We start from the raw sequence: 18,942 nt of genomic DNA, 5'->3' as shown, positions 1-18,942 counted from the left end.
GCATGGTAATCGAGCCTTTGTTGGACAATTTAGGGACTGGGACACAATGTCATTTGCTACCTCTATAGTGCTTTGAGATCTTAAAGCAGATTCCTTCAAAATATAATAGCAACCAAAAAAATCAGAATAAAAAAAAGTTGTTGGATGATTGCATCTCCTAGATTTCTGCAGCCCCAGAGAGCTCCAGACCTGCATACATTTGAAAGGAAAATTGCTTGTGATGTAGTCAGTTGCTTTTCTTAAAATGTTCCATTAGAAAAAGGTCAGGCTTACCCCTCTTAAGTGCCCATGAAATGAGGTATCAGTAGGCCACCGTTTTTACTTACACCTTATTCATTAGTGTTCCTGTTTCTCAAGTCGCCTTTAACACAAAAGTGTATTAAGTGATACAAATGGTACTATTAGTCCACTTTCCAAATCCTGGCTATTAAAATCCATCTCTCTCTCAGCTGCAATCTTGAGAAGCAAACGCATGAATCACTCAGCAGCAGGGTGCCAAGGTTGCCTCTCCTCCACAGCATGGCTGTCGGCATTGGGAATGTCCCACTTGACATTTGCAGACATACAAAGCACAGGAAGATTTCCCTGTGGGATTTTATGCCTCATTTGTGCTGACGTTCAGGGTGCGGCGGCAGTTCCCGAAATCACTCTGCCTAACACCCTCTCCTCCCAGGCTCCCCACTGAGCACAGCCTGCCATCTCATCTTGCCTTCCCCGCTCACTTACCGCAGGCTGCCGGCAAGCGAGCTCCTGCCAGCACCTCCACCCCGGCCAGGGTGGTCCTGCCACAGCCCTGCCAGCATGCTCCTCACCCTTCCTGGCTCCACCCCAAAGCACCATCACTGGGATGGGTGTCTAAGCAATTAGAGGAGCTAACAAGCCGGCATGGAGAAGCCGGGCTCACTCAGGGTGCTGCGGAGACCCACGTCAAAGCTGGGAGGAGGTCAGAAGCCAGGATGGAAATGTTTGCCCATGGCAATGCCTCCAATTCTTCACTAATGACACTGCCGCTGCTCTGATGGAAAGGATCAGAAAGACTGGCTAATGAACACAACTCATTACTGAAGGCCTCCTGGGCATGGGATGACAGGGTTTCAGACAAAAATTCATCCTAGCTCACAGCAATGTGACAGACATAGCATGTTTCGGCTCCAAATAATCATCCTGATGGAGTTGCCAGGATGCTGTGCTAAGGCAAACCACGCAAAAACTGCAAGTATTAAGAAAGAAGCCAGTTAATCCCATTACAAAGTTTGTTTTACTTCAAGAGGTCAATCCAAGCACTCTCTAAGGCTCTTGTGACATCTAAATCAAATGATCTGGCTTGCCACAGCACTGACAGCTCTTCCAGTGCTAAGAAAGAGAGGGAGAGATGGGAGATCTTGTACTGACACACAAGGATAAACTAGGGAACAGGATCCCACAAATGCTACTTGCTTCATTCTTTCATGAATTTCTTTTACAAAGTTTTGTACTTTTTTAAAAAAAGATTTGTACTTAAATTCTCTATGTCCACTTATTTTGCCTTGCCCCACACTCCACTCCCTAGAAACGAAATGACATTTCTCAGTTGAGGTATTATAAGCTGCTGCACCAATGTCTGATTTCTGTGAAAGTCACTTTAGTCCCAGTTCTCACATCACCTTATTCTTGTCTCCTGCTGTAGCCATTTAGGATTGCAGGTAATTTTGTTCCACCTGCCAACAAATTCACTCCACAGGGGTTGCACCCTGCAGTTTCTAACAAGGTAGCAACAAGGGCTAAGTAACACAACCCAGAATCCAGTACTTCAGCCGGTAGAGAAGAGCAGAACTAAGGTGCAGTCAGGTATCCTCCTGCAGCTCCCACTGCAACAGTTTGATGTTACCACCATCCTCTCCTCCTTCCTGCTGTGATTCATTATCCTCCACCTGGAAGTCATACCCCTCCCCAGCAGAGCTGCAGTGGGACAGACCATGGGAGAACCAGCGATCCATTCCAGCGTGAAGTCAGCTACGCCAGCTGGTATTACCACTGGTAACAGCTGAAGCCATCATGATTAATGGGGAGTGGGCAGCAGTTACGAGACCTGGGAATCTTCCACTATATTTTCAAAAAGCAGCACATTTCCCATTCATCTTCATCTGGTCAGACCTGGTTGAACCTCTCTATTAGTAAGAGATGGTCCAACACCTTCCTGCAAAAGCCCATTAATCCAAGAATGACTCTTGCCTTGACAGTTCACGTCTCTATTCCTTGGCAAAGCAAGGAGTTTCACAGTTTTCTCACACTTTTAAAAAAACAAATTACAGATCACTTCATCAGGAGAAGCCTGTTTCTGAAGCAATGGCGAGAACACAGACAGAAGCACTACTCTTTAGAGACAGCCCTATTTAGTTAACTTCGGTATTTTTAATTACTGTCAATTTCCTGGGCTGTTTAATGAGAAAGTGTGTGGCAGCTGTATTATCTTAGAGCGACCTAAGGCTCTCCATGGCACTTCCAAGCTGATGGCAGCTAGTGTTCAGTAGTCTTATTTGGAGTACCTGCAAAGGGCGTGGGAGCGGTATGGAAGAAGAGATGCTTGATCAAGTTTGGATTAACTTTGGAATAATTCAGAGGTTAATAAATAGCTCGATACTACCCAGACCACAGTGATTTCATTGAATAAGGTGTATAAATCAAACAGACAATGAAAACTTGCATAAACCATCTTTCCTTTCAGTTAAAGGACAAAATCCCACATAGCCAATTTTAACCCAGTACTTGTGCTTAAGCTCAGTAACCCGTTCCTGAAAAAAACAAGGTAAACACACAAATGCTCACGCTGAAACAGCAAATCCCACAAAACAAGAAAATGATGGAAGAGTACAAAGCACTTGAGAAGCTCAGCTCTTTAAGCACAGAAACCAGATATATATTTTGTGTGAGCCAGATATTTTCAATGACACCATGGGAGCAAAAGGGCAACAAGGTAAGAGAAAATTGACAGACAGCAGCAAAACCAAGAAGCATCTCATTTTACAAAGAATGAAGCTGGAGCATAAACCGTGCATAAAGCTTAAGAAGCGACTGGCACTCAGTAGGACAACACAAATCCAGTTGCACTGTTTCTCATAAGAGCTGAACACCTAAATATAACAATCCTATCTTACAAAGGCTGAACTGGGTCTGAGTGAGGAACAAAACCAAGGCTGGCTATTCTAGGTACATCAAGTGTACCCTGTTAAATGCAAGTACACCTTATACAAGAGGGGATCCCCATCGAATACTACTATAGGCTGAACTGAAGTGGAAGCAGCTACACTGGTGCATTTGTCAAGGAAAGCGGATCTGCTTTTGGCAGAGTGAAAACACTGCAAAAAGTAGTTGTGTGTCAAAATAACACTGCTCTTGGGGTAAATATTCTGCTGCAGACTTGGGCTTAATAATTTGTTTCCCCAGCACCACTTAGATTTCCGTAGGGATTAAATAAGGCAATACAATATTCAGTTGGCTAGCTCTGGGGGAAAGCTGCTCAGCACTGCCAGGGAAAGTAAAGCAAGGGTAGGAAAGAGCCAGGGGCAGAGGCTTCTGCTCAGCCGTGCTGCGAGCGGGCAGGGACCAGCGGCACGCACTCCAGTTGCTAGGTAGCTTAGAGTTACAGATATGCCTCATTTGCCTGTGCAAACATACCCCGCAGGACTATATTTACAGAACATGGCCTTTGCTTCCCGTTCCTTTGAGCGATATAAAAGTACTGAGAATTCTTCCTTTGGGAGCTGAGCAACAGTTGCCCTTGGGTTGCTGCTGTCATCCCTGCAACGTGTCTGTGTTTCTGAGCCATGGTGAAGCGGGCAGCTTGAGTCGGCACTCGTCCATGCAACTGCTGCCTGCTCCGGTCTTATGTTAAGGGGTAGCGTCTCTCACTTCAGCTTCACTAGTTCAGGAGATGATAGCTTGGTGTTAACTCTCTAAAACTGGTCTAGTCCCAGGACAACAAGATTGCCAGTCTGGGAGAGAAAAATCTAACAGATCTTAGTGGTCCAACATCCCAGCTGCAATTAGCAGAGAAAACTGCATTCTGCATCTAAATCAAAAGGAACAAAAATAAAGAAACCACTTCTCTAAGGGAAGAAAGAATCAGAATTATGCACTGCCCAAGCAATACAAACTATTAAACAGTGGTATTTTGGGGAAACTGAGATACTAGTCAAGAGCTCACAGTACACTGTGTTACTGGGGGGGGGGATCCTTCACTACAGCAGGTTTGGAGAAGGGAGTACCACAAATGACTAGAAGCAGCATACGTCACTTAACAAGGTAGCATTTGAACATTTCTTTAGTTTGAGTTGTTTTCCAACAAGCATACAAAAACACAGCACAACAATGCCGTAAGTGCACTCTGTATGATTAGCTAGCTGGCTTTCAACACCAGCAAATCCTCCTAGCTGCGCAGTCCATCTTCACACAGCTGGCAGACACAAGCTAAAAACCTACAGAGCAGCTACAAATTATTCAATGTTCAAATCAAGGGAGGAAGACAAGCCTTCCAGAGGGCTGAGACATCCCCAGGACTCCCAAGTGGAGAACAGACACTGGTGTACATTACCTGACCTCCCAGGAAAAGGCCACCAATTACCCTCTTGGCCTGGCAGCCAAAAGCTGTCATTCCAGAGCTATAAGTCATAGGCTTACAAACACAGGCATGAAAAACTGTTTAAATAAAACTCTTGTTACCACAGCAATTAACAGGTTCGTCACTTACTGCAATTTAGAGCAGGTCTAAGGAGAAAGGATCTTTACCAATTTGACACTAGTTTTGGGCAGTGCTTGCTTTCTTAATAGCAAGCAGCTAGCCCCCAACAGACATTTTGTAGGTAAGAGATCGGTGTTTATCTCTGCTGTCCTTAGGCAGACACAGAGAAGGCGTGGGCGAGCAGTGCATCTATTTTCAACAGTAACATCATAACAACTTGATGATAGACCATCTGATTCCAAGTTCAAAAAGAACTGAAAATCTATGTAAAGCTCATAGATAAAACTGGATTCTTAACAGGGATAGCATATTAGACGGCGCATTTATGACAGGATAGGAATAGGCCTACAGGGCTGAGAAGACACAGCAAGGTCTTTAGGCAGCTCTCTGAAAAATCGCTACAAGCCCAGGCAGTGACATTTACAAAATCTGTGCTAACATGTAATTTCCAAAGGCCATGAAGCTTCCAAATTTTTTTGTATGATACCAACAACTATGTGCTATTGACTCCCACTAACAAAACTGGACAGACAAAAGCTGGGAGTCACGAACATCCCTCAGTAATTGGAACAAGCCCCGTGCCTGGCTCATAAACACCTCATTACAACCCACTCCCTGCCAGACTTGAAGAGCAGACAACAGTTATGTATGGCAGCAACGAGAACAAGGGTCAGCGGTACTGGCACAGATGCAAACTTCAAGGGGAGTAGGAAGAGGTCAAATTCTTCAACAGGACATTTTGACAGATGCTGGTTTTCCTCTTGGTTCCAAACCTACTCCAACCTTCCTGCAGAAGGCTCTGCCAGAGTGTCGTGTGTCCCCGTCGTCCCCCCCGTGTCCCCCCCACCCCGGGAAGGAGAAGTGTTAGTCAGCTTCCCCAAAGCAGGCACTGTATATAAAAGCATATAAGCAGTGACTATAGCCAGGCAATCTGTATGTGTCTCATCTTGGGGTTTGGCGGCAGTGACTAACTGGACTGCAGGGCTGGAACTGAAGAGCTGCAGAATGTCACTGAGCAAACAAGTTAAAACGGGAACAAGCTCCGGGGACATGGCAGCATGGAGGAGATGCACAGAGGGGCCAGGTGTTGCATCCAGTGCTGACGCTCCCACGCCAGCTTTGCATGTACCTCTGGATACGGAGAACCCGACTTCCAGCCTTCAGCCAGCTTGCACCAGTGCACTTCTCTGCCATTCAAATGTAAGGCTTGCAAACGTTATCAGTGTGACTTCAGGCCCAGCTACATCAAATCAGCCATTTCTTGGCCACAGGAAGGTTTCTAATAACCCTGCCACCCCTCCAAAAAAACAGCACATTAACTAGAAGCATGCCTTGAACACTTCTCCCTGCCCCACCACAATCATATTTCACGATAAGTAATTGCTCATGAGTATGTGTGGTTGCTAATTCCTGGAGATACAGAAGGCATGTATTTTCAAATAAAAGAATACAGCTTTTAGGACTTCAGAACAATGAAAGGCAGGGCGACTGCCTGAAGTGCAGAAACTAAAAGCTTTTTCCTTCAGAACAAGAGCAGAATCAAGTAACTGTTGTTTCCAGGGAGATGGGAAACTTGAGGGATCAGAGCTCAATCTGCAGTTAAATGGATTGGAAACAACTCCCTACCAGCTGCAGAAAAAACATGGATAAAAACACACAGGAAAATCTTGGCACTGTGCAAGTCTCCCTGTGTTCAGGAACGATGGACGGACTTTATTCAGATGACCCAGGTTAGCTATTGGCCCGGTTTCGGCTGGGATAGAGTTAATTTTCTTCCTAGTAGCAGGCATAGTGCTGTGTTTTGGATTTAGTAGAAGAATGCTGATAACACACTGATGTTTTAGTTGTTGCTAAGTACTGCTTATACCAGTCAAAGACTTTTCATCTTCCCATGCTCTGCCACGTGCACAAGAAACTGGGAGGGGACACAGCCAGAATAGTTGATGCAAACTGACCAAAGGGCTATTCCATACCATATGATATCATGCTCAGTATATAAACTGGGGGGAGTTGGCCAGGGAGCAGCGATCGCTGCTCGGGAACTGTTTGGGTATTGGTCGGCGGGTGGTGAGCAATTGCATTGTGCATCAGTTACTTTGTATATTATTGTTATTATATTGTTATTATTACTACTACTATTTTACTTCATTTTATTTCAATTACTAAACTGTTCTTATCTCAACCCAGGAGTGTTACTCTTACTCTTCGATTTTCTTCCCCATCCCACCGGGGCAGGGGGAGTGACTGAGTGGCTACGTGGTGCTTAGTTGCTGGCTGGGGTTAAACCACAACAGCTATTCATGAATGCCAAGGGAGAAGCATTTCCCATGTTATCCCTTTCCTTATACATCTCCCATTCGACCTCCCTTCACAGCAAAGACTGACAGGGATTTCAGTTTTCTCCTTTTGAGAGAGAAACCTAGAAATTCTCTCTCACATTCCTGAAGTACAGTTCTAAGCAGACCATGTATGCGAAAAATACCTAAAAGATCTTAAAATACTCTGCAAGCGAGGCAGGCTTTTGCCTTTCCACTGAGACGTTTCACAGGTGCCAAAAGACAGAAGTTCCTACTTCAATGGGATGCCAAATTCTGAGGTTCTCCCATGTAAAAACCAAATCCTATGAACTGCAAAGGATCTTCCAAAACAACCAATACCTTTGTGAGTGCTGTAAAGGGCTGCAAATGTCACCACGAAGAAGGTGGTGGAATATTTTCCAGCATTAACCAGATGAAAGGCCCGTTTGTTATCACGGTAACGGCGCAGGCACTGGATGAATCGCAACCAAGCAGGGATGCACTGGACGACTGCTCTCACTCCGTAGGAGTAGCTGTAACAAATCTGATTATCTGCAAGAAAAAAGTTTCAGGGACACAGAGTCAGTAAGTTTAAGAACTCTTATCATCTTCCTTTCTGTAAGAGTAATATCACTTGACATGAAAGCAATTCCCCATCAATGTCTCATACTTAGGCACATGCACCTATGCACACACATGTATCCAGAACAGCGAGAAGCTCATCACCAGAAAGTATCCTGAAGCTCTTTACTCTATCTTGGAGGTTTTCAGGTGACATGACATCAATAACATATCCAGACAGATGATCTAACTCTTTCACTGCTGCCAGTATAATTAACATACAAGAAGATTAGAAATAATCTGTTTTTAAATTTATTTTGTGCCTCTGGCAGTACTGTGAATAATCAAATTAAGGGTGGAATTCCAAAAGGCCTTTGACACTGAATTTTTGTGCATAAATGGGAGTGCATTTCCAAACTCTGCAGGACAGCTCAAAAATGCTACTTTTGCCTAAGATATCCTTGACCCATTTTCCTTGTATATTGTAATAGGAAAAAACATATTTCAGTATGTGTTTGGGGTTTTGTTTGGGGTTTTTTTCATGGGTGTTTTTTTTTTAAAAAAAGAAAAAATCAAAGCCAGGGCATAACCCTGGCTTCAACAACTGGGGTGAGAGGCAACTACACCAACATGGCATTGTGTCACATCCCTGATGTTTGAAAGCCTTGTTTTTATTGAATGACCAAGAAAACCCCAGCTTTGCCTGGAACCTCCAAGCATGCTGTATTCTTATGCTGTCTCACTCAGCACATCTAAACCAAACACCTCACTGACTAACAAACATTCGTTCCTTATTCAGACTAACGGAGACAAGTTATTAGCTGATATTTATCCCAAAGCACTGTTTGGGTTGGAAGAGAATAAGTTGTTATCCACTCAGTTGCTTTATTTTATTTTTAATAAATAAATATACAGTTACTTGCAACACTGTCTTAAAGGGAAGAGAAAGATCAGACAGATTGGAAGAACAAAGTGAACACTGATGCTTATTGAAGCATACTGCAAATTCTTTCAGCAAGTGTCAAAATCATCAGACAACACGATTTGCCAGCAGTCGATGCTTAAAGTGGAAAGACAACAGCCTGATCCAGGAGGAGACAGGTACTATTTTGCCACTGGGAAGGCCAAAGTCAAAATTTATATGCCAACTCTGAGGCTTTTCTGGCTAGAAAGGAGAGAAGGGGCGGAGCACGCACAACACTGGCATCGCAGCATCAACTCTAATTGAATAAGGGGTGGCACTAACAAGCTCTGAGGAAGTTTCTCCATCCTCTCTTGCTTTAGGGTACTGTGACGAAGCCTGTAAGAAGCAGGCTACAGCACAGAAAATTGTGGTTACCAAGCTCATGCAACTCATTTTCATGCTGAGCAACAGGAACCGGCTAAAAGCAAATATGAAATAGAACAACAATGCCAGGAAAATGGATTTCTCTTTCCAATCAAGAACTGCTGTGTCTAAATTCTTTGATGAATATACAAGTCAGGCTAAATGACTGGATTAGGAAATCAACACTGATGTGAAATTCTGTTTCTCTGGCTGAAAGTAAGAAAGGGGAGAATCTCTCTAATGCTGTGTTTACAAGAAACACCAATTATTTTAGTTTCCTCTGTCACTGGTAGCCTGCTTCGAAACAGACAGATGATTATTAAGTTGCCTTGCTCAGTGTTTTCGGGTCATACTGACTACATTTGCATGGGTCGTCAGGATTACTCTACCTGTATTTGCCAGAAGTCCAGCATTGTCCTCCCACTGAACCTCAAAGCTGTAGAAGCAGATCATGTATTCCAGATCCATGAGTATCACGACCAGGCTGTTGAGCTGATCAGCCAGCCAGAAATCTGCGAAGCCTACCTTGTGGAAGGGAGCAGTGAACACTCGAAACTGTCAGGAAAATAAAAGGAATAATTCATGATATAGTGTCAAAGACACCTAAATGCAGTGGCAGGACATCACAGCATTGAACAAATACAAAAGTAACAGAAATGCTTGATGATTTATTGCTGACCTTTCGCTCCTGCTGACAAAAAACCGATAACTGTCTCCTCACTTTTAGTACAAATAACATTCCTGCTTTCTTTCTCCTGTATGCAACTATTCATGTTGTCCCATCCCGTCCCCGCCCCCCGCTTTTTGGTTTTTTACTGGCAGAAGAGCCCAGTCTCCTCCAACCAAGCTCTTTCCCAGAAACTCCCAGTCTCCGTGTACAGAGCTCTACACAGCTCCATTTCTCCTGTTGCTCCTCATTTTGATCAGTGCTTTCTTTCAGGCATTTGTCATGTCTATTGACATCTTCCACACTTACCTTCTGCCTCACACTTAATGTTACTTAGATTATAGACCCTCAGTATAGCCATTAGTCTGATCCTGGCTCGGTTTACTTAACACATTAGCTGTTCTTTGGTGTTAGAAGCTGTAAGAGTGAAGATTGTTACTGCTGGATCATCCATGCTCTCTAGCAGGGAAAGAGTTAAAGAAAGGGCAGAGGAAATCCTATTGACTGTCAATTAGACTCCCCCTCAATCCCAGTCCACTTTCCCTCTAAGCCTTAACAGCAGTTTTGCTACTTTCAAACCAGACAGTTTTCATGGTCCATTACCTTTGATTACAACTCTCTCTACCCTGTTAGTTATAGGTACTAGTGGCCAATTTCTCAAAGAGACAGCACCAGCACCATCCTGTAGTTCAGAGATTTATGAACCTTTAAATTAATGGAAGTACAGGCTAACACTGATCTTTTATATTGCTCTCCTTATTAACCTGAAGGGTACGCGGTTACAGAAACCTGGGGAAAGGACTGACACATTCCCATCAGCTTGTAATGCCAATTTAAGGCTCCGGTCCTAAATTTCAAAGACAAACAGGAGATTAAGACTTAGTGGCATTAAACAGCAGATACAGATCTTGACCCAGAAAGCACTGTGCTCAGGTAGGATGGCACCTATTACAAAGGCCAAACAGGGCCAGCTGTTAGGGAGGTCTGTCCTCAAAGCAGTCCAGCTGCAGAACAGCTTCTGCAGAGGTCAGAGAAGCCACACCAGCTTTCCTTTTCAAAAGCTCCTTCCTCCATTTTACCAACGCTCCCTGACACTATCTTTACCTATTTCATCATAGACCTTTTTTTTTTTCCCCCCCAGAAATAAAGGCTAACTAAAACAAATGTGAAAACAGCTTTACAGATAGATCTCCCTGAAAAAAAGAAGAAATTAATAAAATCCATGTTGTTATTTAATTTACAGAGACACACTTAGGCACAGCCAGATGACAGCATAAAATTTAAGAGAGTAGAAGCTTTCTACCTCAAAGTTACTGCAGACGAGGAGTCAGCAGGTATGTCCAGGACCTAGCTAAGGCACTGGTATCTCAGTCAACTATCCTCAAGAACGTGAGCTGCCGTTTGAACCCTCCTAACCCCACGTGTCAGGCACTGTGGTTTCCACCGCTGCCGCACGCTGCCCAGGCACAGCTGGAGTTGCAGCCCAGCTACCAGAGGGTGCTGGCAGTGGAGGACACTGCCTGCTGGCAGGTACCACAGGCAACTCCTCACTTCCCAGCTGAGAAGTCTCTGCCACATCCTCCAGTGAAGATGGACCGCAAGAATAAAGTCATAAAACACCAAAAGCTGGAGTTGAACCTCAGTTTGAAGTAATTGGCTGCAATTATATATCAACAGTTTTACAATCCAAGCACAGACTTCCTGGTGCTGATTACTGCAGTTTTAATAAGTGCTGAGACAGTAGATATTTGAGCTAGAGCTAAACACTTCCTAGATTTTCACCTCTCACAGACAGGCTCTGTGCAGCTGTTTCGCCATTTTGGCACCCTGCAGAGAGAGTGGGCATGCAGACGCTGTGCTATCCCCTGTGCTCGGATCTGATTCCTCCCAGCGAGCTACTCTCCTCTGCCTACACAAGTGAACTCGTGGACTTCTCATCTGGCAGTGAAGGGGCAAAGGAGGACACCATGTAGGTGAGAAAGAAGAGCCTGGCATGGGAATTAAACCTACTACAGGCTAAATAACATTTTTTCATTTGGAGAAAGATCAATTCAGGTGCAACTTGCAGTTCCTCAGGGATTATCAAAAGAGATCCCACTCATGAGTACCAACAAGCAGTTGGTGATGATCACAGGTGGATGGAGTAAGCCGCCTAGATCCATCAGGGAATTCTAACACACACTAAAGCACGCTCCTAATTTGGTTCTAGAAAAATTGAAGGTGCCAGTAATGCTCTGCTACACCCAATATATCAGACTTCATTTTGGCTGGAAATGAAATGTATCAAGCATGTGAAGAAAAATGCTCACCAAACCAAAATTTGTGTGAACAGAACAGTTCTAAGAATTGCACTATTTAAACCTCCTTTCACTTGGATAGCTGCTGGCAACTGCAAGGAGAAATAAAATACACCCAGCCAGCCAATTACATACAATAAAAATGAGAAAAGCCTAACAGCTACTCTTTATGTGGTTTGTCTGGCCTCTTTTTTCCCCTTCCCCCTTCCGCATAACACACAGTCAGATGTATTGTGTCATTTTCCACCATTAAGGTGATCTTGCATTTTGATGAAGCTTTTTTCCCCAGGAGACCTTGGGATGAATTGGCCTGTGCATGCTCGAAGATATGTCTGTATTGCAGACTGCAGCATAGTCTAGAGATAGCTGGGATAGAGCAGGTACTGGAAACTAAGAGCTTTGTGAAGACTGAGAATCTTACCCTGTTAAGACATTAAGGTAAATTAGCACAGATATTGCTCACATGGTTAGAGCACTTCCCCTAGCACCAGAGGACAGCAGTAAGACTAATGAGGCTTGGGACTAAAGGTACATCTATGAGAGATGGCTGAATGCTGGAAGGCAAAAAAGGAAGAAACTGAAATAGTAGTAAGCTAGCAAATCAAATAACGGAGGTAAGCGTGCAGAGGTTAACTAGCTGTGTGCATACCTGCATGCACATGCTTGAAGCATGATTCTACGTTTCATCTTTGTCATGTTCCAGATAAAGTTAATTGTTTTAATTGGTATTAAAATGATTCTACGAGTAACATCAGCCAGCCAAACCCTCTTCTGTCCAATGCTCTCCAAGCAGTTCCAGCAAGAATAAGGTATCAAGGGAACCATCTTGATTAAAGTCAATTTAAAAGGGCATACAGGGTGGAGATGAACATGTGAAACAGCTATTTGGAAAGAAACTGATAAGTCATCCAACAAATTTGAAAACTGTTCTTTTGGAGCTCCCACCTATAACCGGAAGACTGAAGTAGCATGGCTATTTACATTCAATTTACCAGATTTATCTTGCCAGGAAAAGAGGAGCTGGGTCAAAAACAAATAGTTCTGCTTAAGACCACAAAAAGATCTGCTGAAACACACACCCCCCCAACCTATGAACATGATCTCATAAGCAGTAACCTTTGCAAAGGTTCCCTCTCCATCAGTGAACCCTCTCAATGTTGGCACTCTCCCAGTTTGGGCTGAGGAGCATCCATGCAGCCTTGCCTTAGAGCACTGTAACCCTGACCAAACTGTTTTGCTACATTCAGGACCAAACAAGCAAAGATATCTGAGTGTTTCTGTATGTGCAAAAGTATGTATACAGCTGTCTATAGAAGATTAACAGGCAGCTACTTGCAATACAAAGATAATGATAGACTGGTACAGACAAGCAGAAGTTGCTTCTGTAAACCCATGCCCAACAACCATTTGCAGTCAATACCTTATCAGGTCTGCTCTATGAATACACAGTGACATAAGCACCCCTCTTTCCTGAAGATTAGTGATGCTTGTATATACTGAACTGCTATTGCTCAGCATTTTTTAAAATTTATTTAAATCAGGTTTGAGACTTACCAATAGTTTGAGCAGCCAAAAACGGGACTTGTAATATAAGGTTTTGGTAGGGTTGATGAGAAAAAGCAACATGAAGCCGTACAAGATGAGTGGATTCACCTGCATAGGGATGTAGGTGAATTTACCATATATACATGCCAGCAGGCTCAGGCACCACAAAACCCCCAGGAAACCAGCAATCTACAGAAAGATAGAAAAAGCACATAGATACCTTATGAAAATATAGCCCCAAAACCTACAATTAATTCTTATTATAAGAGGAGGGATAGCCGTGCTCAATCTTGTAATCTAATCAGACTTCAGCAACTTCCTCTTCTAATTGTGTTAGAACTCCTTGCCAGGAAACAGTGCAGGATTTATCCTCCTGATACACCACACAGCTCAACCACTTCTATAATCTGTTCTGTTTACCTCAAAGAGATGTTGATGGGACAAGTTGCTGCGGGGATTGAGTTCGAAGATGAGGACGTGATTCACTCCAGCCTGTCTCCAGCCATATGTGTTGATACCCAGGAGAAAGAGGAATTCTATCAGGAGAAAGCCACCTCGATAGATTCTCACCAGTGGCCACACATTTGGTCCATCTATAAAAGCCACACCTGGCAAAGACAAAAACAAAACGACCTTAGTGATAGCACAAGTCATGTCACAAACCAAAGCTGCACTCCGCTGCTTTATGCTGGCTCTCAGACGCTCAGCTGTACCGCGTGAAAACAGGGTACACTCATATGCACTCACATATTACAGCAAGTGGAGGACTTTTTGCCTAGCCTGTCAGAGGATTTAGGAGTATTCTGGGGAAAATTCACTCTCCAGCTGGTGTAGCTGGGTCATTAGCAGCATCTTAAGTCCCCTGTCTCACACGACAGGCACAAGGGACAGCACTAGCATAAATTGTGACTCTATGCACTTAAATGTTCTGGTTTAATGGAGATGAAATCTCAACAGACAGATACACAAATATTTCAGCTCCCCACAAAACCAAGAAGCACCATTTACAGCATTTAAAACAACACTAAACTGTGCCTAATCACTGAAATCAATACAACTGTAATGTAATACATATTCATAACTAGCAATATAATCTCTAGCTGCACCCAAACAGAAAACCCAACATAAGGCAGCAATACTAGAAAGCCTGTTGCTTCCTTTTTTCAGACTTTAGGGTTTTGGAAACAAATTTGCTTAATTTCAAACAATGAGCAGCCTTATACAACAGCAGCTTTCTCTAGCACAAGCCCTTTTGCAAGATACCGTCCCCTGGTTGCCCAATACAGGTTTTATGAGAAAGGCACAAATAAAATATAGTTGTTCGAATCCTCACTTTCAGTGTCACGGAGTGTTTCTCACCCACATGCTTTTTAAGAGGGGAAAAAAAAGAATCGATGCTGAGAATTCATTCTCACAAACTCTCCCATCTTAATTACAGCCCCAAGTTTTTCAAACTTTTCTTCAGAGAAAGCATATCTGTAAGAAGTTTCATGAGTTCAGCATCTGTACTTTATATCACATGAAATTATGGAGGAACAGTGCAAGGAACAATGACTCAGGAACTGTTGCTTTGAATTTAAAACTTAAGACGGATTCAGGCAGAAGAGAATCAAATATTGTACAGAAATGACAGACACCCTGAAGAAGCTGAAAGAAATGAGACTTAAATATAGAATTGCAAAAGCACGCATTTCAAATTTTAATCTGAAATGCCTGCAGACAAAACCAAGGGAGGTGCTTCCAAACAGGACAGAATAGACACAAAAATACTGAATAAGAAATGACCAGACAGAATAGGACAGATTTTTCTGTGTGCTGTTCAAGACAGAATACCCAGACAAAGGTTTATCCTGAGGTGAACACAGTTTAATATGACAGTATAGCATATGACTTCCATAGCTAATGTCCACTAATGTTATTTCTGGACTCTCAGGGTGGTAGAGCACCATAATTGCAGTATGGAACACCAGCTGGTTCTAGAGAAAAAGCAGATACTGAACAGTACAATGAGCTGAGCTACTGACACCACAGAAACTGAGAGTATCTCTGTATATGCTCTCCTCTGATACTAAACCCTATCTAGTTCAGCTTGCGCAGTATAAAGGCTAGATTTGATTCCCTTTTCATGTTTCCTAGCATTCCTAACCATTTTCTTCACTACAGCTGAGCAGTTTGACTGAAGACCCTCAAGGACCCTGCCTGCAGGGAAGTGCCCAGCAAAGGTGTACGAGGTCTCAAACTGTCATGACCCAGTCTAGGGCTCTGTACTACAGCCCCAAGGCAAAAAGATCTTCCATTCATATACTGTTTCCACTTAAATCCAACACCACAAGCAAAGTCACCTCCTAGAGTCAAGCACGTGCATGATGCTTGATCAACTGATCCCTTCAGCAAGTGCAGGCTCTGAACACGGGGCTCAGAGAGGAAGATACCACTGGTGACAAGGCCAATGGCATCACAGCCTAATTCCCAAACAAGAGACAAGGCACTGCTGCAGCAAGAGTCTTGAGATTTTGCATGAAGTCTTACAGGTTTTTGGTTAATAAAACATATACCCATTTCCACAAACTTTCAATCTCAATTACACATTAGCCTGGTACCCAGGAAAGCTGATACAGAAACAGCAAAGGCTCAAAATTCGTACTCTTTAGGGTGACAGTCTCCTGGGATCCACCTGTAGCAGCCTTTAATGGACCCCAAGTTACTGTGAACTCATTTCTGTAAAATGTTGCTGTTCTACTTTTAAAATAAGGCAATACGGAAGTGATTTACTACTAGAGGTCATGTTTTAATGCTGTTTCACAGATTCTACATATACAATGCTAAAATCCTATCTTAGTCAAATAATAAAAACAATTTATCAAAAGTAGCAGAGAGGTTAGCAAAGTAATATCCAATTAAAAACAAACACTTTGCAGTTAGAATACAGTTTTTCCCCAATATCCGAAGTAATGTACAGATATCAGATCATGTCTGCTGATACAAACACACCTATTATTCACACTATGTTAGTAACATCTGCGTTAGGAATATAATCATTTTTATGAATTCATTCTCACAACTTGTCACTTTTTCATTCTTAATACTGAGATAAAGCAAACACAACTGGCTTCAATCGTATTTGCACCTCACACAGAGATCAAGCATGTAAATTACAAAAAAGGTACAATGAATAAATAACAGCTTATACACATGAAATGGATCCTTCATGCAGACAAGTCAACTTTCTGCCTCAACCATAGGAAGACCAAATGGGAAGCAGTGCAAACAGCTTCTCAGAGAAATTTTATCCCAAGAGATGACTGGATCCAATTACAGAAACATCTGATTAAAAATTCTTTTAAGTCAAAAACACAGACACGGGCTTTCCCTAGTGCAAGAGCTCATACGTTGATTTGTTAAGGCTTTTCATTTGTACTGCTTAAGCAAGTTACAACACTACTGAAATCACACACGGAATTAGTAAAGTCGCCTGTGATGAAGCACTGTATCTGGATCTAGAGTACTAACATGGCTTTTACTCTAATGAGAGTCCAAACTCAGAAGGCGCAAAGCAGAATAAAACCAAGTCCTGAGACATATCTCAATCATCTACTGCAGCTTTTAAACAATCTTGCCAAAATCTGCCAACAAGGAAAATTCAATTAATTCCATTAATAGGCACTAGGCATTGAAATCCTAGAAATGTCTACATGAAGATGTCCTGAGTGGCATGGTGCTCACGTGGCTCCATGTCTACTCTCATTCTCTCTAGGGAGTCAGTACCATGCAAAACTTAAGTTCTACGAATGCCTCTCTCAAGGTGGGAGAGGGCTGTGCATTCAGAGAACGGTAACAGAAATCTCTCTTTATACATGGATGTTGCACCTCCAAAATATTCCTCCAAGAGTAAGGAGGAAACCAGGAGAACAAACCATAATATGTTCAAAGTCCAAAATCTGTGCATATAACATGAGAAAAACCACAACCTGTTACTGAGCAGAACTAATTAATAATTCACACCAGAACATCCTGACCAACCCAGTTTAGATCCAGGCCCTCACTAAGTGACAAGAACATATCCAAACCAAGGTATGGCAGCCAGTGGGGTCCAGCCGAGGATACCCACCTGAAAGTATGACAGTGACGTTCAGTGCAATGAACAACCCACAGAACAATCCAACCCTGAATGTAGTCCAGGCTGGTACAGGCTGTGAACAAAGCAATGGTGGAATTAAGGTGGAGTAAATAGGTTATCAGCAAAGTGAGATTAATTTGCAGAGTAAATTTAAAATCAGGGATACAATGTTCTGATCTCTGATTGCACTCTTGCTCTTGAAGTGAGGTTTTTTTAAACTGAAAATGCTACATAATATTCTTGCCTATGTTGTTGCTGTCTTGAAACAGAGCTTGGACATCTCAACACCCTTTGAAAAATATTCCAGACCACACAAACACTAAGCATATGTTATCATTAGCACAAATTTCCTTTTACTATTTATTACCTTGTCTGCATGCATTAGGAATAGTAAGCAAGCTATTTCCAAATCTTCCGGAACTAAAGCAGATTACATGACCATGCCCCCTTCACAATTTGTGGAGCACGCTCACATCAATTACTTTCACTACTTTGTTCAAACACTGAATCTAATTTGGCACCTTGACAAGCTGGAGAAGCAGCTTCACGAGATAACTCAATCTCTCACCTGAGCTGCTCCTAAGGGTGGAACGCGCAAACGTTTCATAGCCTTCTGTCTGTCCCCATCCTCTAACTCATTGGTCACCACTTCCTAAGGAGATAAAGATATATATCACAGAAGTTCATTCTAATGATAAGCACATGGCACTGCATTAAAACAAAATAAAAAAAACAGCAGCTGATTTCCAAGTTACATTTGAGCCCTGGCCCACTACTCTTCTCATACACGGTAACAAAGATATGAAAAGCTCACCATGCTGCATCAGGTTATTACACAATAGAAGCTAACCCTGCATGAGCTTTTCAGATTGAAAAGTTACCAGCTGAAGAGAACATACCTAAATTTACATAAGCAGTGCCAGAAATCAGTGGCATTTCAAAAGCAATTAATAGTTGCCTTGGTGGTGAATACAAGCTATAGAGAGGGCAAAACGTTAAAGGAATCAGTAGTGAACAAGAAAACATTGTTTTCTAGTTAAAAGAGGAGCAGTGTCCAGGCTAGCATCTTTACCTCTGTTTCGGAAATAAGCTGGTTGATTTTCTTGCAGGTATAGAAGGGTGCCACCTCCACCTCGGCCACCCTCCATTCTGCCCCCCGCGTTGTTTCCAGGTTCTTGTCATGCTTCTTTAAGATCTTGCGGAAGCCGGTGAAGTTCAGGTTCTGCATATGAGGGAAAACAGTTACTGGCTTTTACCTCAGTCAGCTCCCAAGAAAGTTAAATGGTTATACTTCCAGTGCTAGCAAAAACGGAATAGTTAATAAGAATCAAAATTATTGCAACTATTCTCAGGAATTTTTTGAGTTACTACTTTATTAGAAGTAATAAATATCCCTTGCAAATAACAGAAAAAT

At 42.7% G+C, this 18,942-nt stretch overlaps 1 protein-coding gene across 4 annotated transcripts in view; it reads right to left on the bottom strand.

Annotated features, from left to right (window-relative positions):
* XPR1 (xenotropic and polytropic retrovirus receptor 1) overlaps positions 1-18,942 on the bottom strand; it is a 114,618-nt gene that overhangs the window by 8,200 nt on the left and 87,476 nt on the right. Inside the window, exons 5-12 of one of the 4 annotated variants that reach the window (XM_075710316.1) lie at positions 18,601-18,750; positions 18,097-18,180; positions 17,520-17,601; positions 13,832-14,019; positions 13,421-13,600; positions 9,287-9,457; positions 8,855-8,863; positions 7,375-7,558 (exon numbers count right to left, since the gene is read on the bottom strand). In XM_075710316.1, the coding sequence (XP_075566431.1) occupies positions 7,375-7,558; positions 8,855-8,863; positions 9,287-9,457; positions 13,421-13,600; positions 13,832-14,019; positions 17,520-17,601; positions 18,097-18,180; positions 18,601-18,750 (1,048 nt within the window). Of the gene's footprint in view, positions 1-7,374; positions 7,567-8,724; positions 8,741-8,854; positions 8,864-9,286; positions 9,458-13,420; positions 13,601-13,831; positions 14,020-17,519; positions 17,602-18,096; positions 18,181-18,600; positions 18,751-18,942 lie in introns of all 4 variants that reach the window. The other 3 variants (XM_075710315.1, XM_075710314.1, XM_075710313.1) reach the window with 3 other exon arrangements.

This window comes from Pelecanus crispus, chromosome 5 (genome assembly GCF_030463565.1).
Source record: "Pelecanus crispus isolate bPelCri1 chromosome 5, bPelCri1.pri, whole genome shotgun sequence".
Taxonomy (NCBI): Eukaryota; Metazoa; Chordata; class Aves; order Pelecaniformes; family Pelecanidae; genus Pelecanus; species Pelecanus crispus.
The sequence above is the reverse complement of the archived record's forward strand: the minus strand, read 5'-3'. Positions and strand labels throughout refer to the sequence as shown.